Source organism: Physella acuta, unplaced genomic scaffold (assembly GCF_028476545.2).
Source record: "Physella acuta isolate Inbredline_101_S28 unplaced genomic scaffold, ASM2847654v3 ptg000860l, whole genome shotgun sequence".
Lineage (NCBI taxonomy): Eukaryota > Metazoa > Mollusca > Gastropoda > Physidae > Physella > Physella acuta.
Genome location: NW_026732377.1, coordinates 62,780 through 89,900, shown reverse-complemented (window position 1 = coordinate 89,900; position 27,121 = coordinate 62,780). Strand labels below are relative to the sequence as shown.

Here is a 27,121-nt window from a genome sequence, read left to right as displayed (position 1 = left end):
CCTTAACTTAGCTGGAAAAAAAAGCATTTTCCTTCAGTATATTTTGGAATTTTTTTTTGCCTTGGTGTCACCTCCCTAAAATGGTGTCACCCGGTGCGTCCCGCACACCCGCACCCCTATTGTGACGCCTCTGCTCCCCCCCCCCCATACTTCTCTAACTAAAAATACATCATCTGAACGTTTGGTTTTTTATGTATTGTGAGACTATAGTCGTAATACATCATGTAAATTGCCTTAACGTTTGACAAGTTCTCTTTATGAAAATAATATTGTTTATTACTGTGATGGGTGATTATGTGTAACTGTATATAAAACTATTCACAATTTTACTATTGTTGTAATTGAATGTGGTAAAAATATTGATAATTTGTCAAATGTAAAATTAAATCAAATTACAAAACTACAGTTATCCTTTGTTCATTTTATTTCTGTACAACTGTAAAATAAAAATAGGATTTTAAAAACTGTCAGAACCGTGTGAGTGAATTCTGGTTTGGTGAGTACCCTCCCTCTACTTCCCCCCCCCCCTTCGCGACGTCAGCACGGACCATTACTCACCCTTTGATTCCAATCTCGGCTAGGCAACCTGTTCCGGTGTCAGTTCTCTGATTACAACGCAGGTGTGAGGTCGTACACCCTCCTCCCCCGCCCCCCCCCCCCCCCACCAACACACCTGCCGCACGTGTCTCTAATTACAAATTTTAACCGATCATTCCTTGACGCAACGTACCAGAGGTATGCGTCAGACGATGACTCAATAGGGCTGGTTAGTAGGTCACCAACCAGTTCAATAAAACCTGCATGAGCCATAGAACTGGTTGGTGACCTACTTACCAGCCCTATTGTTGAAAGCAAAACTTGTTTTGTATTAGATTTCAACGGTTTTTTAATCACTTACTAGAAGAGAGAACCTTGATTCAAATCAAACCTACTGACAGCTACCGAATAGAGCCCATAAAGTCACGGCCTACGTCAAAGAAAGTAGATAAAAACATAAATTTTCAGTCCAAATCTGTTTAAAGTATTTTTTTACCTTTCTAAATTTTATATTGTTTCCCCGACCAAAACTGCTCATTTGCTGCATTCGGGCAAGTTTTTTTTTTGTGTGCACATGTCGTATACCTAGCTATAAGAACTATTAGATCTTTCTAACAGAATTCGCCGCGCCTAATCATATCTGCAAATGTAACTTTTTGTACACGTAGTTAGAACATTATACTATATCATTATAATATATATATACTATATATTAGAAAATTTGTCATTAAACGTTATGCTGTAAACATTTTAAATCATTCATTTTTCAATGAAAATAAAATTATTCCTAATTTTTAAGAATTAATACAAACTCGAAATGCACATTATATTCAATCAAATTAGAAAAAAAAAAAATGAAACACATTTGTATAACATTATTTTATGGAGCTAAAATTCCAAAAGAACAATAGCCATTCAACATTTAAATATTATGTCAACAATTATCCGCTGCCCGAGGTGTATGGGCACCGGGCATTGTTTTTCTGTTCTGGGTGATCTCCCCTTAGGTACAGGGACTTGAGAGCTGCAATTTAGAAATTGTAAAAAAAATTTAAATAATTTTTTAATCAGCGCGTTCAGTTTTAAATCTATATATATATATATATATATATATATATATATATATATATAGACATACATACATAATACATGGCATGGGATGGTGAAATCAAGCGCACAATTATTAGCCCGAAAATTTCGAGTTTTTACGTTCATCATTGAGACTGCAGTGCGTCATTCGGCTGTGATGGGTACTTGAAAGTAGAGAAGACTGACCACACTATCCTTCATATAGGGCTGGTAAGTAGGTCACCAACCAGTTATATGGCTCATGCAGGTTTTATTGAGCCGTATAACTGGTTGGTGACCTACTTACCAGCCCTAGACTGAGGTGGAGAAACAGATACACTCCACTTCAACTGCACTCTGGGCCATCTGTTTTGAAAGGGTTCTTAGGGTTGTGGACTAGTGTTAGGACTTACTTTATAGCCAGGATAGGTATAGATCAAATTAAGTTCAACTACATGTAAGACAGGGTTAAAGTTAAATCCCAGCCACCACAGGGCTGACCTTTGACCTACCTGCAACAGCACCCTGGAACCCAGCGTTGTAATCACAGGCGACCTCGTTGTTGACGTAGTTGGATCTGTCGTCGGTGTAGTCGTCATTTGCACCTGGGCCTCCGACCAGAGCACCGTAGAGGACGTGGGGGTTGGGCTCTTTCAGTGGCATAATTTGAGAACCGCATTTGGCTGGTTGGTTGGGGCAGGAGCTGATGTATAAACACAAACATGTTATATAATAAAAAAGTGTATGTGTATGTGTATGTGTATGTGTATGTGTATGTGTATGTGTATGTGTATGTGTATGTGTATGTGTATGTGTATGTGTATGTGTATGTGTATGTGTATGTGTATGTGTATGTGTATGTGTATGTGTATGTGTATGTGTATGTGTATGTGTATGTGTATGTGTATGTGTATGTGTATGTGTATGTGTATGTGTATGTGTATGTGTATGTGTATGTGTATGTGTATGTGTATGTGTATGTGTATGTGTATGTGTATGTGTATGTGTATGTGTATGTGTATGTGTATGTGTATGTGTATGTGTATGTGTATGTGTATGTGTATGTGTATGTGTATGTGTATGTGTATGTGTATGTGTATGTGTATGTGTATGTGTATGTGTATGTGTATGTGTATGTGTATGTGTATGTGTATGTGTATGTGTATGTGTATGTGTACGCGTATGCGTATGCGTATGCGTATGCGTATGTGTATGTGCGAATGCGTATGCGTATTGGTATGGGCATGCGTTTATGTATTTGTAAATTATATATGTATATACAGTGGAAATTGCAAAATTATCGGAAAGGAATGGAAATTGATTAGGCGAGCTTTCAAATCAATTGGAAATGTCAGGCAAATGTCACCATATGACTTGTGCCAGATGTCAATAACACATTTTTACCTGGAGCGGTGATGTGGCCTCAGTGGATACTTGGTGCCGAACCCAACCACGTAGCTGAACCCCGTGTCGCCGAGGGCGTAGTGCATCTGACACATGGCCCACCGCCTGTACTCGTCAGGGTGAAGGCCGGCGTCGGCAGCCACCAGCGCCGCCATCGCCATGTTGGCTGAAAGAGGTCGAATGCTGTTTGATAACCATCCTACATTACAAGCTTTTGGGTTTGGTTATGTTTAGAGCCTTTTTAGGAGCTTGGGTTAAGGTTAAAACAATAGTTGAAAAAGTAATTAACAACTTTTTTTTATTTGTAGAGGAGACTACTCGTTTATTTATAAGGACTTAAAGCTAATGCTGATTGCACTTACTTTCTTACATGACTTAATTAAATAAAGTAATTTTTATAGGACCTAATTGCTAAGTTTCAATATAGTTGATGTTATAGTTTTTTATCAATACCTATCTATATTTATAAGCAATGTATTAATACCGGCTATATAGGTGGATTAAATGTCGAATACTTAGACCCTACAGTAAATGTTACAGAGTATTCTTAAATTTAAAAAAAAAATTTGACTGTTTTTTTAAATTGCTGTTTCACAATAAACCGCATACTATTCTTTGAAAATGAAAATTGAACAAAAATAAAAACCTCGCGACGAAAGCATCAACTACAAAATTTTCAACCACAATTTGAAGCTAATGATTAGAGTAGTACTTTGGATAACTATTTAAGCCTTCGGTTAACTATTTAAGCCTTCGGTTAACTATTTAAGTCTTCGGTTAACTATTTAAGTCTTCGGTTAACTATTTAAGTCTTCGGTTAACTATTTAAGCCTTCGGTTAACTATTTAAGCCTTCGGTTAACTATTTAAGCCTTCGGTTAACTATTTAAGCCTTTGGTTAACTATTTAAGCCTTTGGTTAACTATTTAAGACTTTGGTTACCTATTTAAGCCTTTGGTTAACTATTTAAGCCTTCGGTTAACTATTTAAGCCTTTGGTTAACTATTTAAGCCTTTGGTTAACTATTTAAGACTTTGGTTACCTATTTAAGCCTTTGGTTAACTATTTAAGCCTTACACGAATATCTGAGCGAGCCCCACTGCAGCCTGTAGGCCAAGCCTTTGGGGGTGTAGGGGACATTACCCCCGGGGAACCAGTTCTTGAAGGAGTTCTCCACCACTGTCTTGTAGACGTCCTTCTTGGTCAGCTTGTACAGGAGGATCTGGGGAGGTTCAGGGGAAACTACTCTTCATGTTATCAGGGGAATGAACTCTTTAAAAAGATAAAAACTATTTAATATTATCAGTCAGGGGAGAAATCTCTTCACAAAGGGGAAAACTGTTTAGTGTTATGAGTGAAAAATTCAGAAAAGGGAAAATTTGTGCTTGTGATCAGGGGCCAAACAAATCACAAAATGAAAACGTAGTGCTCTAAGGGGCATAACTCTTCACAAAATGAAAACTTAGTGTTATAAGGGGCAAAATCCTTACAAAATGAAAATGCAATGTTATAATGGGCAAAAGCTCTTTAAAAAGGGAAAAATACGTAAGTGCTTTTGGGGATGGGTAGTGAGAGAGCTCTTCACATGGGGAGGGAGAGGGGATGACTTTAGTGTTATCAGGGTGGGGGGAGCGCAAGCGTAAGACTCTGCATTGCATGTTTAGGGGAAGGGGCTCTTGATTTTTTTAACACGTAATATCATACTTCGTACAGATGCTATCACTAAATAGTAGAAACAGTTTCCTTGTCCCTGGACCCAATCACTAACAGTAGTTTAACAATTTGTAATTCATTCAAGTATCGTTTTTTTTTAATACCAAACCTTTTACTCAATCTTCTCTTAAACCATTGGTCAAATGAAACGAGAGACAACTCTAGCAAGCACCTTATAACTATAGTACGCAATGGATTATCTTCATCAGTCCTAAATGGTACTTACAATTTATTTACTCTTGGCCCAACGTTCACAATTAAACTTATTAATTCTGCTAAAACATTGCTAACAATAAATTATAATGTAAACTTGGGCAGCTATATGACACCATTATACTCAAACCTTTCCGCACACCATATTTTTTTCTATACACAAACACAACACGAGGTTATTAGCCCACTGAACCATCACCACAAAGGAAGTGAAACCTATTTTTCGCACCTGGTTAACGATGGTCTTGTCGTCCCAAGACATCCCCCAGGCCGGGTCGTGGTCCAGGTATCTCTCGGCCTCGTCCAGGTATTTGGTGTCGTTGGTCACCTGATAGAGCCAGAGTGATCCCCAACACAGCTCGTCCGTTATGTTGTTGGAACTGTGTGAACAGAGGAAAACATTAGCACAGGCCCAAAAAAAAGTGTCATACATAAACAGAATAATAGTCGGTTTTCTAAGAAAAGGAATAATTTTTCATAATAATTCATTCTTTGTCCTCAACTAAAAAAAATGATTTAAAATTGAATACGTTTTTACTTTCTCGTATATACGTAGTATAGAGAAAGTATTGTAATCGTGCAAAAAAAAAAAAATCGAGATTTTTACAAATCTCGAAGTTTTACACCTCACTGATACGGAAAAACATAATTTTGCAATCTTGTCCGTATGTCTGTGTGTGTGTGTGTCTGTGTGTCTGTCCGTGTGTAAACACGATAACTTGAGTACCGTTACAGCTAGGTTGATGAAATTTCATATATAAGTATTTTATCAAAATCGTAGATCCGTATCAACTTTTGAGCGATTTCCGATAACCGGAAGTGGTACTTTTCCTACTTTGAATTTTTCAAAAGCCTATAACTTGAGTACTATTTCAGATAGATAAATGAAATTTCACATGTAAGTAAAAGATCTAATTCTCTACCTTCTGTTAAATTTTGAGTAATTTCCGTTGACTGGAAGTAGTAATTTACGCTACTTCCGATTTCTCAAAAAACTAATCTACATTTTTAAAGTACTAATAATATTGCGCACTATTATACGCGTTTTTATTCGGCGTTTGCTTGGTGCGCAATGTTTTTTTTATGAGATTCTATTCTATTTTTAAAAGTTTAAGTATTTAAAATGGATTAAAAATCATAACTATATCCCCAGTTACCATCCCCTGTTGTTTTATATAAGAATATTCGAGAAAGTTTAGGGGAGATCACTACCGGTTTATTTCATTATAAGCTATTACAAAGTCTTGTTTTAAAGCTTTTTTGAAATTTTTAATAATAATAAATAAAGAAAAATAATTTTGCCTCTATAAACTCACCTGTAAAAATCTGCAGCAGGAGCGAGTTACTCACCTGTATACATTACAAGCACCTGTAAAATCCTAAAGCAGTACCGACTCCCCTGTAAAAACCTGCCGCAGTACTGACTCACCTGTAAAAACCTGCCGCAGTACCGACTCACCTGTAAAAACCTGCCGCAGTAGCGACTCACCTGTAAAAACCTGTCGCAGTACCGACTCACCTGTAAAAACCTGCCGCAGTAGCGACTCACCTGTAAAAACCTGCCGCAGTAGCGACTCACCTGTAAAAACCTGCCGCAGCACTGACAGACTCGCTGTACTTGCCACGGTACTTCATACCAAAGTCCCACAACTGTTTGGCGTGGGTGAGAAGAGTGGCAGCGTAGGTCGGGTCTACACAAGAAACATACAATCTTCAATGAGATACAAACTATAGGACAATACTATAACTATAACTCAATACACAAATAATTTTAACCCTACCATCAGGCTAATTAAGTATATATATATATATATATATATATATATATATATATATATATATATATATATATATATATATATATATATATATATATATATATATATATATAAACTTTAAAAAAAAAAAAATTTTGGTCTGTGCATGTATCCAATTATCTTACCACAAACTGATCTTTACTGTACGTGTCTAACAATTTATTTTAGAAATTATTACTTTTGTTTGTGTACGAGTGCATAACTCACAATCTAGTAATGCAATGTTGCATATAACTTAAATATTATGCTGATTATTACTTTCTCGTATATACGAAGTAAAGAGAAAGTATTGTAATCGTGCAAAAAAAAAAAAATTCGAGATTTTTACAAATCTCGACGTTTTACATCTCACTGATACGGAAAAACATAATTTTGCAATCTTGTCCGTATGTCTGTGTGTCTGTCTGTCTGTCTGTGTGTCTGTGTGTGTGTGTGTAAACACGATAACTTGAGTACCGTTACAGCTAGGTTGATGAAATGTCATATATAAGTATTTTATCAAAATCGTAGATCCGTATCAACTTTTGAGCGATTTCCGATAAACGGAAGTGGTACTTTTCCTACTTTGAAATTTTCAAAAGCCCATAACTTGAGTACTATTTCAGATAGATAAACGAAATTTCACATGTAAGTAAACGATCTAATTTTCTACCTTCTGTTAAATTTTGAGTCATTTCCGTTGAACGAAAGTAGTAATTTACGCTATTTGCGATTTCTCAAAAAACTAATGTAAATTTTTAAAGTACTAATAATATTGCGCACTATTATGCACTTTTTTATTTAGCGTTCACTTGGTGTGCAATATTTTTGTCTACGAGATTCTATTCTATTTTTAAAACTTTAAGTATTTAAAATGGATTAAAAATCATGTCTATTGGGCTTGTAAGTTGTTAAAGTAGCTTACCAAGTTCTCGCTCCGGTAGTTGCCAGCTGGCGTTTTTTTGTTTTTTCAAACCAAATGAGAATATTTTTTATTTATTTTTTTTTAAGTTATGAAATCTTATTTCGTTTTTGGAATAAAAAAAACTCCGACAATAAGTTGTTTTAAGTAAATTAAGTTTAAAATAACACACACACACAAATATATTATATTTTATATAGATCTAGATAGATCTAGAATACAACCTGTATAATAATAATACATCTATAATCTATATAAAATATGATATTTATAGGCCTAAAAGATTTCAATCGTAAATCTGAAATCAAGCCTAATTTAATTAATAAATATATATAGCCTAGATCTAGAGTCTAGATTTCTAGATCTAGAATTCTATATCTAGATCTATGACTTAAAAAAAAACCCTCTTGAAAATTCCGACTTAGACAGTAACATACGACATACAGGATTTATTTTTAATTTATAGACTCAAGAGTAGTCTAGAGATCTAGATTCTAGATCTAGTTTCTTTTATTTTACAGTGTAGTTGAGTGGAATTAATTACTAAATTACTAAATAGGCTATTTACTTTAAGACAGGTAGACTAGAATATGTTCAATATCAATTTATATATAGAATCTAGATTATTCTAGATCTAGCGAAGTTTAGTGTAGTCTTGTTGTAGAACTTAAGAACTAAATCTAGAGTGTAGGCAACTGTAGTAATTTAGATCTAGAATCTAGTACTGTGTGACGTCATTTTAGGGGGTGGGGGTCTGGCTTTTTGTGACGATGTGTAGGGGGAGGGAGGGAGGTAAAAATCGTCAAAAAAATGCGTGACGTCATTTATAGATGACCCCCATGGAGAAGATCCACACAGAAACAGTTTAAGGAAAGGGGCCTAACATTCAAACAGGTAGAGGTACCAACATGATTTTAGAGATTATGTAGATATACATATATATGTATATATAGGGGGGGAGGGGTAGAGAGAGAGGGTTCATCTGTAAATTGCATCACACATTTTATGATGATTTTTACCTCCCCCTCATCAAGGAGGGCAGTAAAAAGAAGAATGTATGATAGCTGGGTAATCCTAATTTATATAATCAGATTATTGTGGTAAATAAAAGTCAACATATCTAGCCTAACAAAATGCCATGAATTTAAAATATATATTATGACTTAGAGAAAGTTTGGTGAAATGGAAATATCTGCAAATTTGATTTATTGATGATGTGTAACTTGTTTATATTATTCCTTTGGAGCTGATATTAATAAAAAGTTAATAAAATTATAGAGTTTTATCCAATTGATGTTTCTAAAGCCTTGCATGAACTTAATTTAAATATATTTAGCTGCCCAGGCAAAGAACCCAATGAATTTTCCAGAATTGGCTTGTTGTTTGACCGATGGTAACAAAGAGAATCACCCAGGATCTTCGCTGATAAGAAAATCTGAAGACATACCTTATTCTTCTATATCTAAATGTGATTTGTCTAATGAAAATATTTATTCAGTGACAATTGCTAAAGATATTTTACTATTATTTCAAACATCATCTTCTGAAATGTTGTTTTCTATCTCTAAACCTTCCACAATTTCTTCAAGTTTCAAGAGATATTTTAACATCATTGCCTACTTCCCACAGTTCTTATGTTCAAAATTTGCAATTTTCTGAGAAACAAAGTAATAATAAATTTGTACCCAGTGTTTTAGTTTCAGCTCCATTAAAATTTAATAAACCAATCAATTTCAAAATTAAATGTTTCTTATCCCATATGAAAGTAGTCTGTTTTATTTAAGAAAAATCACCTTTAAAAAAATTTAATGTTTGAATGTCAATAAATTGTTGACATGGACTGGTTTGCGGGTAAGCTTTTATACTTAGTGTACAATAAAGATTCAGTTTTGATGTCAATATAGTTGCTTCTGAAAGAATTAAACTATAAACAATAGCATTTATATTAATATCTCAAAGGCAGTTCAGTATACTTTCATCATTGTTTTCAAATAACAAAACAGAACTACAGTTTTAAAATTGAAAAAAAAAATGAAAATAATTTCATAAATGGATAGTTTTTTAATTACTTAAAACAGAAGATGCATCAATACAGCATTACAATGTATATGATTAATATTTCTTTTCATGGACAATCATCATTTAAATTCTTCATTAAAAGTTAAATTCAGCTTCCTTGTGTCTAAAAATCCACATCCATGCTGTTCCATTTACCTAGAAATTAAATAAATAATATTTTTAACAACTTTCTGTAATATGAAAAAATTAATCATTGATTAAAACAGACAGCCAATATAGCAGTTGAATTAAAATTCACCTGTTTCTGTGACATTTGCATGTAAAATTAGAGTGTTCAGAGGTATATACCCAGCCACCTTTAATTTCCCTATCTTGAGCCAGGTACTCATGAGAGCTGGTACTCATGAGACTTAGGACATCATACCAGGACTAAAACCAGGGATCTGAACTCTTATCTTTTAGGATAGAAATGTGAAAGCTACTGTCTGACAGTCCCACTATCAAGCCATACATATTAATACTTACAGTATATAATCTTAGTAGCAACATATTCTTTAAGAATTAGAACACTGAATCGATTTAAAACTTGGGCTTAAGCTGAAAAATGGCTTATTATAAAAAAAAAAATTCAGCTCACCTTTAGTTCAAGATCAGCACCAATAGCCACAGTAAAGTGTGAGAAAATTGCTTGCCAAGTACCTAGGGAATTTAAATATAATAAATTATTAAGTTTATCCATATATTATATTAAAATAATTATTTAACTAATATGAGATATTAATATATATATATATATATATATATATATATATATATATATATATATATATATATATATATATATATATATATATATTTATATTTATAGAAAGTTAAATTTATTGTAAAGGTTCAGTTTTCTATCTACTTAGCTTGTCTTAAAAACTAAAATATCTGGTTTACAGTTAACCATATCTTAACTATTACAAAACTATTAGTTTCATTTTCATTACTTGTAACTAAAAATTGTAGTCAATAGATCTAAAACTTAATTCTATTAACAGCTAACTGTAACCATACTGACTCTGACCAATTTATTAATTTTTGTACCCTGTAATTCATGAATAATTAGGCTTATACTAAAAGGCCGAAAGTTATCAATTGTAGATTTTATAGTCCCTGGTCTAGACTAACAAGACTAGCCTACAAGTCTAATAGTACTAATACACATGATCTAGTTTATAAGTTTACTACTAGGCAACTTGCTAGAAGACTAGTACTTAACCAAACTTTAACTTGCTAAAAATAAAAGGGCCTAATACAATAATAGATGGCCTAGTAATACCTTTTTTTTACTGTGCTACTTACACTGCTTTTGGTACTATTACTATGACTAACTAACTACTAACTAAACTCTATTGTAGCTTGATGGAGATCTATCATCTTGCTCTTCTAGTAGTCTACACTACTTACTACTTAGAAAAGTAGTAGCACTACTGTAACAATTTCAAACTAAATTTAATCTATATATTACTAGATCTACTCATTGCAACACTGTAGTCTGATAAGTCTGTAAGCCCTAAATGTATCTAGACTATTCTAGACCTAGATTCTAGTCTAATTTAGTTTCAGTCTAGTTATTAGTACCTACACTCTACAATAGTCTACAGTACTCTACACTACACTCTACTACTACTCTAATCACTCTACTGGCTACTGATCTAGATCTAGATCTAGTAAATAGCTAGAGTAGATCTAGTCTAGATTCTAGATATAAAAAAATTAATTTAAAATTAAAAACAGGTTAGCCTTACTAGGCATTACTAGCTCTTACTAAACTTAACTAGGGTAGGTTTTACCTAAACTAGATCTAATCTAGATCTAGATTCTATCTAGATCTACTAGATTCTCTAGATCTAGTCTAGATTTTAGATCTAGGGCCTACCATACTGGACCATACTACCATCTGCAATCTAGATCTATTCTACTATCTCTATCTAGATCTAGATCTAGTAATACTATCTATCTAGCCATCTATCTACAAGCTACTTCTAATAACTAATATATGTTAATAGGCCTACTTCTAAAATATTAAACAGTAATCACTGAGTAATCAGTACTAGAGTTAACTAGAGTCTAGTTCAGTAATCTAGCTAGATCTAGATCTAGATCTAGGTCTATTAACATTAACATTGTTGTCTAAGTTCTAGATATCTAGATCTAATATCTAGATCTAGAATCTAGATCTAGAAAAAGATCTAGATTCTAGATTCGATTAATAAGTAAGTCGTAGTCGTAGGCTGAGTGAGACTGGAAGTCATCCTCATTTTCCTGTTGTTTTAGTTTTTACCGTCATCCTTTTCTTAATATTTTTAATATTTTATCTAGATCTAGATCACTAAAATACTAGATCTAGAACTAATATATTCTAATTCATGAACTTATACTCTTAGAACTAGATTAAAGCAATGTAGATCTTAGTAGGTAGATTCTAGAATCTAGATCTAGAAAAATCTAGATCTAGATCTAGGTCTGGGAATCTTAAGTCTCGTAGCAAAGACTGAGTAGAGTCAGAGTAATGTCCCCTAGCCTTGGACAAACTATCAACAAAAGAAATAAAATCAACGAGCCGGCCCGCGGCATAACATACGCCGCTATTTAGTTGTTTCTAATTTTCAATAATTCATAATTTGTGAATTCGACAGTACCAACGCTGACACTGAAAATATTTCTTTAAAACACTATAAGTAGCTCGTTAAGGACCATAACCCCCCCCCCTTCCTTCCCCCCCCCCCCCCCCTACGTTTAAAATCGTTGGCTCTGCTTGTAAACATTTAGAGTGAACACAGCTCACTAAAACCATGTAGGGGTGGGGAGGTAGGGAGAGCGTTTGCAGCTTGTTTTCTAACGGCTCGAAGAGGAGAATTATATATATAGATATACTTACCGCCACAAAACTTTTATATTCAAAAATGCATACACATGTGTTTGTTCCCATCCATATGAACAAAACAGCGTTGAAAGTTTTTACAGTTGTTGCATTTCTGGAACGTTTGATGATTTTGAAATCTTGAAGCGGGACCTACTAACAAATAGCCGCCATGTTTTTTGTTAGGGGGTTTTTGTTATCAGTGGGAAACCCGGTTCACAACAATTGATTTAGTTCGAAAACTTTTATCTCTCCCTGGCTAACCAGACACGAATTAACGCGAGAAAGAACGATAAACTTACAAGTTCTATAGCCCGAGTTCCCTTCCCCTGTTATTTTATATAAAAATATTCGAGAAAGTTTAGGGGAGATCACTCCCGGTTTATTTTTCATTGAATTCGATAGATATTAGACACGCGTTGTGACATTACCCATGACCATCACCTTAACGACACTTAGCGACATAGATATCTGTCTTTAAATGACAGCAGCCACATTACAGACATTAGACCTTGGGTGCTAAGCAGCCTCACCTAATAACATAATAAAATATTTTCTATAGATTGCAAGTAGTTACAACACTGGTCTTTGTACTTTAATGCTAGATACAACACCCACACTACAGACCTCTGTCCTTACACGCCAGGTAGCCAGTAACAAATACCACATACAACATAACCTACGAATACCTTTTCTGTAAAGGCTAAGTAGCCACACTACAGACCTTTGTCCTTAAACGCCAGGTAGCCAGTAGCAAAAGCCGCTGCAGTGTCCATGGAGATCTCACTGCCAGGCTTGCTGGTGGTGATCTTGAAGGCTGGCCGTGCCATGGTCATCAGCTCTGGTGGTCCCCAGTAGCCGTGGTCAGCCCCGCCGTCCCCCACCTGCCCAGTGAAAGGACCAGTGGTTAGGGTTAGGGTACTAGCATGTATTTGGCTGAGTTACGTTTGATTAGTGTTAGAGACATTTATGTCTAAACTATGTTGTTCATGACCAAGACTCTTCCGATTTGTTGGTGGAAAACAAGTTAATTAAAAAGTCTAGTGACAATTTTAGCGCAATTTTCTTATATCGAACCTCAGCTTATTAATAGGGTACAAAAATAAAGTTTGATTTAATAAGTAAATTAAATCGAGATAAATCATATATTCAGCAAATAAATAATGCAACACAAGTAGTTTTAATAATTCAAAACAAAATAGAAACTAGCCTCCCGTATCAGTCGAAAAAAAGGGGAGAGTAGCCTCCCGTATCAGTCGAAAAAAAAGGGGAAAAATTTAAAAAATCCTTTCGAACCTCCGCTCATTAAAATCCTTTCGATCCTCAGCTTTTGCGCTAAAAACCTACAAGACGCTCAGTTTAAAAATTCTTAATTAATTTTTTGTGACCGAACGAAAGGATATTTTTGAAAACTTTCTTCGGCAATATTGGTTTAAATTATGGCAGGAATCGATTGGTAAATGTTTCAAGTCGCTAAGTGGTCTGGTTGCCGAGATATGGAGCAAAAACTGAATTTGTTCGAGGTTTTATGGCTTTTCCGGGAAATCCATGAAAGAAACCCGGAATTTTTATGGCCTGTGTTCATCCTCGTAACTTGCTTAACATAATTGCTTTTGTAACTAGTCATCGATATTGCTTCGTTGAGGAGGAGATACGACTTAAAGCTGCGGACACACATCCATCCATCCATCCATTCATTCATACATCCAGAAATGACGGGTTAATAAACGCAATTCTCCAGAATGGAAATTGCGCTAAAAAGTGGATTAATTTAATTCACAAAGGACCAAATAGCTATTTATTTAAATACCAAACAAGACAGCACACTATTTATACAAGAAAAAAAACTTTCATTTTAACCACTTAAAAGAACGCACTTATTAGGTCGTGTGCCGTTTTTATTACCAAGTTAAAATTTAGCAAACATTTAGGGCCCTAGATTTCAGTGATGATAGTACTAGTTGCAATTTGCAAGCTCCTTTTTGCTTTGGATTTAATATCGATAAAAGGTATCACAACTCACACGGTCGCACATCCCAAGAACAGCACACAACAAAGGTTATAGATCTTCACAGGTTACACATCCACCAAGGTGACCCACCCACCAAGGTGACCCACCCACCAAGGTGACCCAAGGTCACCCACCCACCAACTTCACCCCATCCTCACCTGTACGTACAGCTCCTCTGGACCAGTGTGACATTTGAGCAGGTAGTCCAGCGGCCACTTGATACAGTCCAGCAGGTAGTCCGCCTGACCAGCTGAGACGTAGGCGTCCTTGTACATCAGGTAACTCCAGGCCAGGATGGTGGCCGAGTAGGCCATGGGGAAGTTGAACTTGACGTGGTCGCCGGCTGAAATACAAGTTGGTGATACATTCTCATTAAACATTAAGAACAACTTAAGGCAATTATCATAAGGTCGCCAGCTGAAATACAAGTTGGTGAAACATTCTCATTAAATATTAAGAAAAACTTAAGGCAATTATCATAAGGTATCCAGCTGCAATACAAATTGGTGAAACATTCTTATTAAACATTAAGAACAACTTAATGCAATTATCATAAGGTCTCCAGCTGCAATACAAGTTGGTGAAGCATTCTCATTAAACATTCGGAACAACTTAAGGCAATTATCATAAGGTATCCAGCTGCAACACAAGTTGGTGAAACATTCTCATTATTCATATTGAAAACATAGAGGCCATCAACAAAAGGTGCAAAAAGAAAAGGACAACACAAGGGGCTAAAACTAAAGGGCCTTAACACAAGTGCTTAAACAAAAGGGCATTATAACAAGGGGCTAAAACTAAAGGGTATTAAAACACAAAGTTCTAAAACCAAACTGGAATTAACATAATTTGCTAAAGTGAAAGAGCATTAACATAAGGTGCTAACACCAGAGGGCCTTACATATTATGCTTAAACAAGAGGTCGTCGACACAAGATGCTGAACAAAGTGACATCGCGAAAGTTATGGGCATTTTGTGCAGCAACACAAATGTTAAGTTTCGCATACATTCACGACACGAAACTGATCCAGTGACAATTTCGCCAAGCAGGCATTTGACTGGAATCCACGGGGAAATAAAAACATTCGGGAGGACTACAGAAAGAGAAGTAAAAGATAGTGGATTCACCAGGGCCCAACTGAAGAGAAACCGAACAGAATTGAGAACGCTGGAAAAAATGTTGCAGTTGTTTGTTCCACAGGTTCAAGTCTGTCAAGGCACGTTGACAAACAAAGTATCAAACAGACATATTTTAAAAGATGTGTATAATTCCAAAAAATCCCGAGTTTGGACCCCGGGCAGATGTGGCTGTAGTAACCCATCTCGGAGAGAAAGCTCCAAAATTATAAAAAATGCTACTTTGCAGGGTTTTTTTTTGTAGACAAAGGCTAAGGAAACAAATCCAAAAAGAAAAGCAGGCTGAAATCGGATCAACGGTCCATATGGCACATAGCAAGCTGACACATAATACTTAATCGTCTCATTGGGGGGGGGGGGGGGGGTTCACATTTTTACCCGGGGACAAACTTTCGATTTGCATCCCCCCCCTCAAACTTTTGATTTGCACCCCCCTCATACTTTATATATATACCGAGGGGTCTATGGGGGGGGGGGGGGGTTATGACCCCCCTTAACTCCCCCCCCCCTGCCTACGCCACTGCTTTATTGTGTTGAAGTAAATTCCCTTCCAGTTTACGATGAATAAGATCGAAGTTGAAAAATAGCTGTATGTTTTTCTATACAATCGTAGTTTTTTAAGATTTCATCACAATTTTTAACGAGCTAGTAATTATTTACATTTTACATTATTATTTTACATTTCGAAATTTCATATTGTGTTATTGTAGTTAAATGTTTTCGGTGTGGCGTATTTTGTTGATTTTTAAAAATTTTATTATGTTTTTATTTGTTTAGATTAGTTTCTGAAATATTTTTCTTTACAACTAATATTAATATTTTTTTTTATGTACTTTCCATTCATACATTTAAATTGTAGTAAGGGAGGCGACTCACAATTTATACCAGTATACGCTAACTAATATAGAATTATGTAAGTATTAAAACATATTACTGTTTATTTGTTATTTTCTATTCATTTATTGTATAAAGTAAAATATTTTGTGGATGTGTATTAACTAGTTTAATAATGCTTCGTTCCTTACCTATAACTTTAAATAATTATGAATTAAGAAAGACAGTACCTTTTCCAATTATTTCGTAATTTAAAGAAAAATAAACAACATTGTAGGCAATTCGCACGTTCTACAGATTTTACTTTACAAAATAAACTGTCGTCGAAGAATTATTTCAAGCAGAGCTAAAATATTCACTGAGAACTCTCACTTAACTAAAAAAAATGTATATAAAACAATAAATAAAGAATTAATTTTAATTAAGACAGTCTTAATCATCACTAGACCAGCCCACGAGTAAATTAACGTTAGAACAGTCTTCTGTTTCCCAAGTGCTTAAAAGGGCATAATATGAATGGTATGTATAAGTAAACCATCTTACATGAATGAACGTAGGCTACAAGTAAGAAAGTAGTATTACTATTGTAAATCTGTATCAGTCCTCACAAGCCGATGATGAAAACTGTAATACTAAAGCGAACATAACAAGGCAAACTGACGCTGTAAATTACACGTCTGGGGCGAAATAAAAAACAAATTAGTAGGACATTAAATCTCCTAAAACTGCAAATGTTCTGAATAGAGCCAAGAGCTCCAGGAACCTGGACGAGACATGCCCTTAACTGGACACTTGGCTCTCGATGATACCAGAGTTTCTTCCAGGCATCTCTTCGGGGGGGCGAAGCCCCCCCCCCCCCCCCCCGAAATTTTTTTACCGCCCCCCCCCCCCCCGAACGAAATGAAATTTATATACTTTATATAGAAAATATATACTTTTAACAGTGTCCGCCCCCCCCCCCCCCCGAAGAAAGTTTACCGCCCCCCCCCCCGAAAAATGTTTACCGCCCCCCCCCCCCGAACGAAATGAAATTTATATATTTTATATAGAAAATATATACTTTTAAGTGTCCGCCCCCCCCCCCCCCCCGAAGAAAGTTTACCGCCCCCCCCCCCCGAAAATTTCAAGTGGCCCCCCGGAGAAAAAAGTCTGGAAGAAACACTGGATGATACAGCATCCAAACAGACAAGCCCTTTTCGTTTGCCAGGCTCGTTGGCATAAAATCTTAGAAAAAACCATATCACTGGTTTACTTTGTACTTGCATGTGTATTAAGAACTCACAAGTAAATATTTTAGAGTTAAAAAAAAAAAGAAAAAAAAAAGAAGGGAATTTTAAAACTTTTTATCAGAGTTTCTTCCAAGCATCTCTTCGAAGAAAGTCAACCGCTCCCCCCCCCCCGAACGAAATGAAATTTATATAGAAAATATATACTTTTAACAGTGTCCGCCCCCCCCCCCCTCCCCCCGAAGAAAGTCTACCCCCCCCCCCCCCCCCTCCGAAGAAAAAAGTCTGGAATAAAACACTGCTTTTTATATTGACCAAAATGACTTTATGCAAATATAGACAACATCAACATGGGTGATTCGCCCACTTATTGGATTCTCTTGGCGTAAGCTGTTGAGATGAGCCGCAAATGTTACGGCCCTAGCAGCTTAATGCACATCTATGGCCCATCCCTTTCAGGACCAACAGTCACATTAGACTTCTCTGAGGATAACTGTCCGGATCTTTTCAACGACAACACGATGCAAGTCACCATCAACAGCAACACGATGCATGTCACCATTAACAGCAACACGATGCAAGTCACCATCAACAGCAACACGATGCAAGTCACCATCAACAGCAACACGATGCAAGTCACCATCAACAGCAACACAATGCAAGTACCATCAACAGCAACATGATTCAAGTCACCATCAACAGCAACATGATTCAAGTCACCATCAACAGCAACACAATGCAAGTCACCATCAACAGCAACACGATGCAAGTCACCATCAACAGCAACACGATGCAAGTCACCATCAACAGCAACACGATGCAAGTCACCATCAACAGCAACACAATGCAAGTCACCATCAACAGCAACACGATGCAAGTCACCATCAACAGCAACACGATGCAAGTCACCATCAACAGCAACACGATGCAAGTCACCATCAACAGCAACACGATGCAAGTCACCATCAACAGCAACACGATGCAAGTCACCATCAACAGCAACACAATGCAAGTCACCATCAACAGCAACACGATGCAAGTCACCATCAACAGCAACACGATGCAAGTCACCTTCAACAGCAACACAATGCAAGTCACCATCAACAGCAACACGATGCAAGTCAACATCAACAGCAACACAAAGCAAGTCACCATCAACAGCAACACGATGCAAGTCACCATCAACAGCAACACGATGCAAGTCACCATCAACAGCAACACGATGCAAGTCACCTTCAACAGCAACACAATGCAAGTCACCTTCAACAGCAACACGATGCAAGTCAACATCAACAGCAACACAAAGCAAGTCACCATCAACAGCAACACGATGCAAGTCACCATCAACAGCAACACGATGCAAGTCACCATCAACAGCAGCACGATGCAGGTCACCATCAACAGCAACACGATGCAAGTCACCATCAACATCAACACGATGCAAGTCACCATCAACAGCAACACGATGCAAGTCACCATCAACAGCAACACGATGCAAGTCACCTTCAACAGCAACACAATGCAAGTCACCTTCAACAGCAACACGATGCAAGTCAACATCAACAGCAACACAAAGCAAGTCACCATCAACAGCAACACGATGCAAGTCAACATCAACAGCAACACAAAGCAAGTCACCATCAACAGCAACACGATGCAAGTCACCATCAACAGCAACACGATGCAAGTCACCATCAACAGCAGCACGATGCAGGTCACCATCAACAGCAACACGATGCAAGTCACCATCAACATCAACACGATGCAAGTCACCATCAACAGCAACACGATGCAAGTCACCATCAACAGTTGAGGTTTAACTAACCTTACTGGTCACGTCATTAGGCAGCTGATTAGCGATAAGCCTATTCTACTACTTAATTACGGAAATGGTCATTACATGGTTTTTTTTCAGCTCCGATGCCTTTGAATGTCACCACTCTGCACAATACGACGAAGACCTACGGACCATATTTACACAAACACAGTCTTATACACAGCCCCAGGTGCAGTACAGTGTATAGAAGAGAATCACATAACCACGCCAAGTTTAGAAGAGAAACAATATAGCCAAAGTAACAATACAGCATACATTGTGGCTATGAGTCTTCATCGGGATAAGAAAAATATACGAAAAATATCTCCATTCTTTTATTTACTATCGTCCTTTAATGAGTTGAAATTTGTTATTAAACTATCATTATTGTTTAGTTGGACTAATGATTTTTATCGAAACATCTTTTCTTTTTTAATGACAACAAATGAGAAATCAGAAAGCGCCACCTACCGTCATACCATCCCCCAGTCAAGTCCTCCCCTGCACTGCCCTTATCCCCCAGAGCCGAGTCGCCCCTCCACGGGATTCTGTTGGTGGCCGGTAGTTTGCCTGACCGCTGGGCCTCAAAGAACAGGATGGACTTTTGGAGCAAGTCGTTGTAGTTGTATTTGGAGTTGTCGGCTGAGGTCAAAAAACAGTGTTTAATTTTGTGAATAAACGATGTGGACACAATGTAATAGAAACACTAGTATGGGTTATACTTTTTTTGTGAAGCTAGGGCGAGGTAATCAGATAAGGTGAAGCAGAGAATACAAAAGATAAAAGATAAAATGAGTTTAAGATAGGGCACAAAGAGAGAGGAACAAGAAATAGCAAGAGAGAAAAAACTCTCAGAAGAGAGGTGATTCAGAGAAATGACGTTAAGAGAAGTAGAGATAGAGTGAGAGAGTTATATGGATGTTGAGATGGATAAAATGAGTGGTGAGTAATGTAATAGATTTAAGAAAATATACATGTGCTTTGTTTCACATAATATGTTTGAACAAATTCCGAGTGACATGTTTATAGACCAAAGTGAATGCGACTTGTTTAATGAGCTTCCTATTGGTAGCAGCCTGTAGTATGTAGCATGTAGTAGCCTGTAGCGTGTAGCCTAATGCGTGTAGCCTGTATCCCTAGACTTACTGTTGGGCGCCTCGTGGACAGTGATGTTATCTTTACCCAAGTTGATCAGGACAGCTTGACCAGTCACACCCCCACCCCCGTACTGTGCGTCAAACCTGATCACAAGAGACCAAACAATTATTTTTTTAAAAATTGAAAAAAAAATGAACTTTCTTTCTTTGGTAAAAACTTTGCTTGCTCATACATTCTCTTGCACATATCAGAAAAACAAAATGATTGGGTTTTAAGATTTGCCAACTATAAAATCCCCATTTCGACCTAATAAAAGTGCATACACGTTTTTTTTTAAATTTACTTAGTGTTAGAGATTATTTCCCCCCCCCCCCCATCCCCTTCCCCCCCCCCCCCCCCCCCAATCCTAATAACTATCGAATTACTGGCCTGATAATTCGTGTTGTGAAAGAAACCACTCACTTGAGGTGGAGCTTGGAACCAGCGTGGTAGGAGACGTGCTCTGGACGGTTGACCACCAGCCAGTTGTAGCCGTCTGCTGAGTGGGACAGGACATCACCCACCTCGAACTGGACAACAGGGGGAGAGGGGTGGGGGAGTGTGAGGTCAGGGAATTTCTTCTTCGTTCATAGCTTTTTTATGTTGGAAGAGATTCCTTTCATCACAATTAAGTATACGTGTCAACTGGTTATGCACCATATAGGAAGTTTACTCCGATTTCAGCCTGATTTTCTTTTTGGAATTGCTTCCATAGCCTTTGACCAACCAAGAACAAAATACAAGGCAGCAGTTGTTTGATTTTGGAGTTGTCTCTCCTAGAAGAGTTGTTGTCCCCAGCTATCGAGCCTCTTCTGCCCGGGGTCAGGGAATTGAAATAAGGGGAACCGGTGTATTTAATACGAGTTTCCTATAATGACACCTTAATGGGATTGTCTTGAAAACGGCTGTTAAATTACTTGCAGCAGATTAACTTGAAAGAAAGATAACTTGGATTATTGTCAAGCAAAGCCCTAAACCATATCCTAACATAAACCTCACTCAATTTCTTACCCCCCCCCCCCACCAACACTAAACCTGATTGGTTTAGGTGCTCGCATTGAAATTAAAAGCTGTTACAGCGACAAAAACTCGATTGTAACTATCCTATGTATTTTTTGGACGGCTTGGTAGAGAAGTAGTCGGTGTAAGTACTAATTTAACGGCTGAATTAGCATGACACCCTGAGTCCACCCAGTTGTGGTACATACTTGAATAAGAGAACTAGTAAAGGTCCTTTTTTATCCCGACAGTCCCACGGGGCAGGTGAAGTAGAGTTCACCTGTTTTGTGACCTCGTGAGTCGTGATATGAAGAGAAAGATCTTTATTTTCTTTAACATAAGTTAGGTACCCATCAGAGCTAAGTGGACTCATTGGTGTTCTATGGATTCGAACTCGAGACTTTCGGGTAAGCAGTCTAGCGTTCTACCTCTAGGCCACTCCGTCCCAAATTAGAAAAACTACTCTCCTATAGTAATAGTAGCTGTAGGTCTATACAAAAAACTGCGATAACTCACGTTCATCATATTTCGGATAGGTTTGCTGAAGGTGATGTTGATGACCCATCCAAAGATGTCCTCAACGACATCAAAGTCGAAGTAGCCTTGGATGTTGTCCGGGTTATTTATAGCCACTGTAAGACTGGCGTGTACCCCATCACCAGAGGGAAGAACCACTGGAAAAACATTCTAAAATTTTAGAATCATTTGCGGAAGTAGCTCATATTTTGTAAATGCAATAATCGAATGAGATTTGTTTTGGTGAACGCTCTTCATAATTTGACTTACAATGTTTCTTTGATCACGCATATATATATATATATATATATATATATATATATATATATATATATATATATATATATATATTGTCAGTTACTTCAATTGGCGTGTAAAAATCAGTTAGATCATTTATTAAATACCATTGATATTGTAAGTGTACATCTGTCACTACATTTTGTCACTAAGATCTTACCTGGTCTGGGTGTGATCGTAGGTAGAGTCTCACCTGGCGCGGCTGTATGAGAAAGGTCAAAGGTTAAACTATGTGTACCCACACTATATATATATATATATATCCTAAATAAATGTCTCCACACTGACGTGTGTGACATCATGCTATGTGACTACAGCCAACAATCGTTTATAACCTAGTCTCCTTATATTCACATCAAACAAACAGTAATAAACAACTCCAACATAATACCGGGAGTCTTTATACATGAACAGCAACAACACGGTCATAAAACCTGTGATACTGAGACTCAACATAACAAAATTACTCGTATCACTTGTTATATTGACACTCAACACAATTACAAATATAACCTGTTATTTTTATGTTACTTTGATATTGAATATAACAAAACTACATAAATAATCTGTTATATTGACACATATAGAACAACAAAATTGCATACATAACCTGTTTTATTGAGAGTCAAAATAAGAAACTTACATGTATCACTAATATTTTGTAACTAAAAAAACGTACCTGTAATAACCGTTGTCGTGGCAACAACACCACCACCTACCACACCATTCAGCGATGCCGTCAGTTTGGGGACTATGTCGCCGTCACCTGATCAGTTATTAACAACAAAAGTCAATCATGTGTTAACTGGGTATCGAGTGGTCGAGTGATAGAGCATACGAGATCTAACCCTCTGTCTCGGGTTCGGATCCAGGGCTTGAGTCCATATAGGACGTGTCTGTATTTACCCAGCTCTAATCGGTACCTGACACACATTAGGGAAAGTTAAGACCGCTGAGCACTATACATCATATTGCAAGGTCACAGAAACAGACAAACTCCACTCCCCCCCCCCCCCCCCCCCCACCATAAGATTCAAAACGATAACTGTATATTAGTATAAGGTTAATGAGATGATATTTTTTTTAAACAAACAAATCATAATAAATACATCACCAATGCTTTTCAAGCTAGATCGAGCTCTAACTAATTCTCCCTCACAAGATGCAATGGCTGATGGGACACAGGTGTGAGGCGGTTGAGACAGGTGAGACACTAGAATACTCACCGTGACCGAGCATGTCAACACACAGGTGATCTCCCACGTGCTCATCCTGGTTCCACGTCTTGCTATGGAGGACATAGACCTTGCCGTCGTCTTTGACCTCAAGGACGTCAGCCACCCACACCTAATCGATAGAAATAGAACAAAAAGTTTCTGTATAAAAAGATATGCTATATAATACTATTCATATATTAAATTTATACTAACATGTAAAATGTTTGTGTGTATGAGTGTGTGTAAGTATTTTCATATGGCTAGATATATATATATATATATATATATATATATATATATATATATATATATATATATATATATATATATATATATATATATATATATATAATTACTTCTAGACTGTTGATTTTCTGATCAAAGGTAAGAGTTATCGTCCATTCGTGGAGCTCTTGTGTGATGTCAAAACACGCCTGCGCCTGAAAACCTCCATTCCAATGGTTGGTCACGGGGACGTCAACATCCGCCCACGTGACCTGCGCCCAGAGAACCAATGAAAACAATCCAAACAGAAACCTAAGCAGAGAGTAAAAAAATCAAGGTTTAACAAAATTAAGAATGTCGTTGCTCTCAAAAAATTAACGTAATTGTCTAACAATTTTTTTTTTTTAAATTTAAAGTTTTATTATTAAGAAAATGATGTTTCTACAGGAATACTAGAATATTCTTTTAAGATTTAAATTAATCCGGACCGTTACCAAAGGGTCATCCTTAAATGACGTCACGCTTTTTTGGACGATTTTTACCTCCCCCCCTCCCCCCCGTCACACGTCGTCACAAAAAACCAGACCCCCCCCCCCCTAAAATGACGTCACACCTCAGCCTACACCACCCCCCCCTCAAAATTGCAGTTGAATTTCTTTTAAAACATTCGATATTTTTCTAAAATGTTGTCTGAACTCTGTCAAAATAGAGTATTTAAATCAACTCCTATTACAGTTTATTAAAACAGTTTTCTAAAACGCGAAATAACGTCTAAAATTCGTTTTCTAACATTGCTTTTTTTATAATTTAAAAGTGTGACGTCGCACAATCTGCCCCCCCCCCCTCAACACACCGTCACAAAATTACGGACCCATCCCCCTTCCCCCTACGAGGTGTGACGTCATTTATGGACGACACCAAAGTCTACTGTTATAACAATCGGTGATTTCCTGAGCCACATAACCCAAGCCAACCACTTAGTTCTTAGAACTCTAGGATAAAACAATTGCTGAACAGCTGGTGAAGATTAACGCTGTATCAAACCTACGCTAACACAATGTGCCATGCATTTTTCTACCGCTCATAAAATAAAATCTGTCTCTTGACAATATTTGTCAATGTATCCACGATGTTTACTAGTCAAATACTTAATTTTTTGTTCTCTTGAGAAATCGTAATTAATTACAGCCTACTAATTGAGTCCAAGAAAAACAATATACCAAAAGATTTGAATATTTCGTCTACGACTACGTCAAATTCACACGGCTACCTAGGATGTAAACAAAACACGTCTTACCTCATTATGAAAACAATCCAATCTGCGATACAACTAGCTAGATCCTGGCTGATATACCAGCTGTCAATTAAGTCCTATCGTACTCTCCAAGACCTTCTTATCAATCAGCAGGCTAGCCGTGAACTTAGAAAACCAAAACAAGTTCTAGTTTGTCTTCTGTGTCATGTCTTCGTCGCGTGCTTGCTACTCGTGTTTCTATATTAGTAAAAAAAAAGATGGTCTTTAAATCTTGAGAAAAATAAACATTCTAATCAAAAAGGTTTCATTACAATTACACCTCTATGTTCTAATTCACCATAACACACACACACACACACACGCATATATATATATATATATATATATATATATATATATATATATATATATATATATATATATATATATATATATTTATATATATATATATATATATATATATATATATATATATATATACGTATATAAGTGTGTACGTATACATATATACATATATACATATATATTTACGTATATATATACATATACGTATACCTATATACATATATGTTTACATATACATATACCTATATACATATATATTTACGTATATATATACATATACATATACATATACATATACATATACATATACATATACATATACATATACATATACATATACATATACATATACATATACATATACATATACATATACATATACATATACATATACATATACATATACATATACATATACATATACATATACATATACATATACATATACATATACATATACCTATATACATATATACATATATATATATAGTATATATATAGTATATATATATAAATATATATATATATATATATATATATATATATATATATATATATATATATATATATATATATTTATTTATTTATGTGTGTGTGTGTGTGTGTGTGAGTATGTATGTATGTATGTATATATATATAATATTACGAGAGAAAGATAAAAAATAATATAATACCTGTCTATTTAAGAGCACTATTTAGCAATAGAATGAAGTCCAAACAATCCCTTCTGAAAAACCTGCTACATCCCTTAAAGAGTAGTTCCCCTTAATTGACTTTCACAGTAAAAGTGAAAAGGGACGAAGTTTCTCACCAATACAAAAAGAAAAAAAAAATATCTTTGCAATGCTCAGAGCAACTACACATTTGTATTTAAGCATAGAAAAAAATTCTGGTAAAAAATTTTAGTTTTCGGAATTCTTTCTCCCATTACCAAAGCAAACATTTTACACGTAACTCAATAACTACTCAGCGATGAAGAGTGTGGGTAGAGTCTAGCTACACCTGTACGACACGAGGAAGGGCATGTCTCTAACATAGACCCAGGCCTACCTTGCGACCTTTTTGTACCCAATGCTTGAAGGTGTGAAATAGTCAACATGGTTTCAGGACGCGCCGACATTTTTTCCTTGATGAAAAGTTTGTGCAGCGGTTAAGGTCGCGAGAGAAGGTCACCAAGGTCAAATATTTCACTCATTATCCGTGTCTAGTTCATCAACGGCGACATTTCTAAGTATGGTGCTCATTAGTCACGACATTTCTAAGTATGGATGTTCATCAGTGGAGACATTTCTAAGCAGGGTTGTTTATCAGGGGCGACATTTTTTGGTATGGATGTTCATATGTTGCAATTTAGACCCACCTACCCCTTCCCTTTCCCTATGTGGACGTCCAAAAAAAATTTACTAGACCTCTGAAAACAGACTTTCAATTTATTTTTTCAATAACATATTATTATATTATTTCATACATATTAACGGATATACACTGACGTCATTCCGTAAGGAGTGCATAGGGCTGGGGGTGACT

The 27,121-nt window shown here is 36.2% G+C and overlaps 1 protein-coding gene and 1 long non-coding RNA gene across 2 annotated transcripts; both read right to left on the bottom strand.

Moving 5' to 3' along the window:
* Window positions 1–1,401: 1,401 nt before the first annotated feature.
* Window positions 1,402–25,296, bottom strand: LOC131952210 (endoglucanase 4). Its single transcript, XM_059314780.1, has 17 exons — window positions 25,292–25,296; window positions 24,126–24,306; window positions 23,779–23,899; window positions 23,232–23,318; window positions 22,713–22,754; window positions 22,256–22,413; window positions 21,164–21,270; window positions 20,750–20,844; window positions 20,075–20,245; window positions 14,749–14,933; window positions 13,304–13,463; window positions 6,514–6,625; window positions 5,164–5,314; window positions 4,086–4,230; window positions 3,010–3,175; window positions 2,118–2,308; window positions 1,402–1,561 (listed from the first exon to the last, which is right to left on the bottom strand). The coding sequence occupies exons 1-17, from the start codon at window positions 25,294–25,296 to the stop codon at window positions 1,479–1,481; spliced, it is 2,160 nt and encodes a 719-aa protein (XP_059170763.1). The 3' UTR covers window positions 1,402–1,478.
* LOC131952208 (uncharacterized) lies at window positions 9,715–12,755 on the bottom strand. The gene is made up of 3 exons (XR_009388520.1): window positions 12,598–12,755; window positions 10,309–10,370; window positions 9,715–9,866 (listed from the first exon to the last, which is right to left on the bottom strand). It is a non-coding gene; the product is annotated as an uncharacterized LOC131952208 (long non-coding RNA).
* Window positions 25,297–27,121: the final 1,825 nt, after the last annotated feature.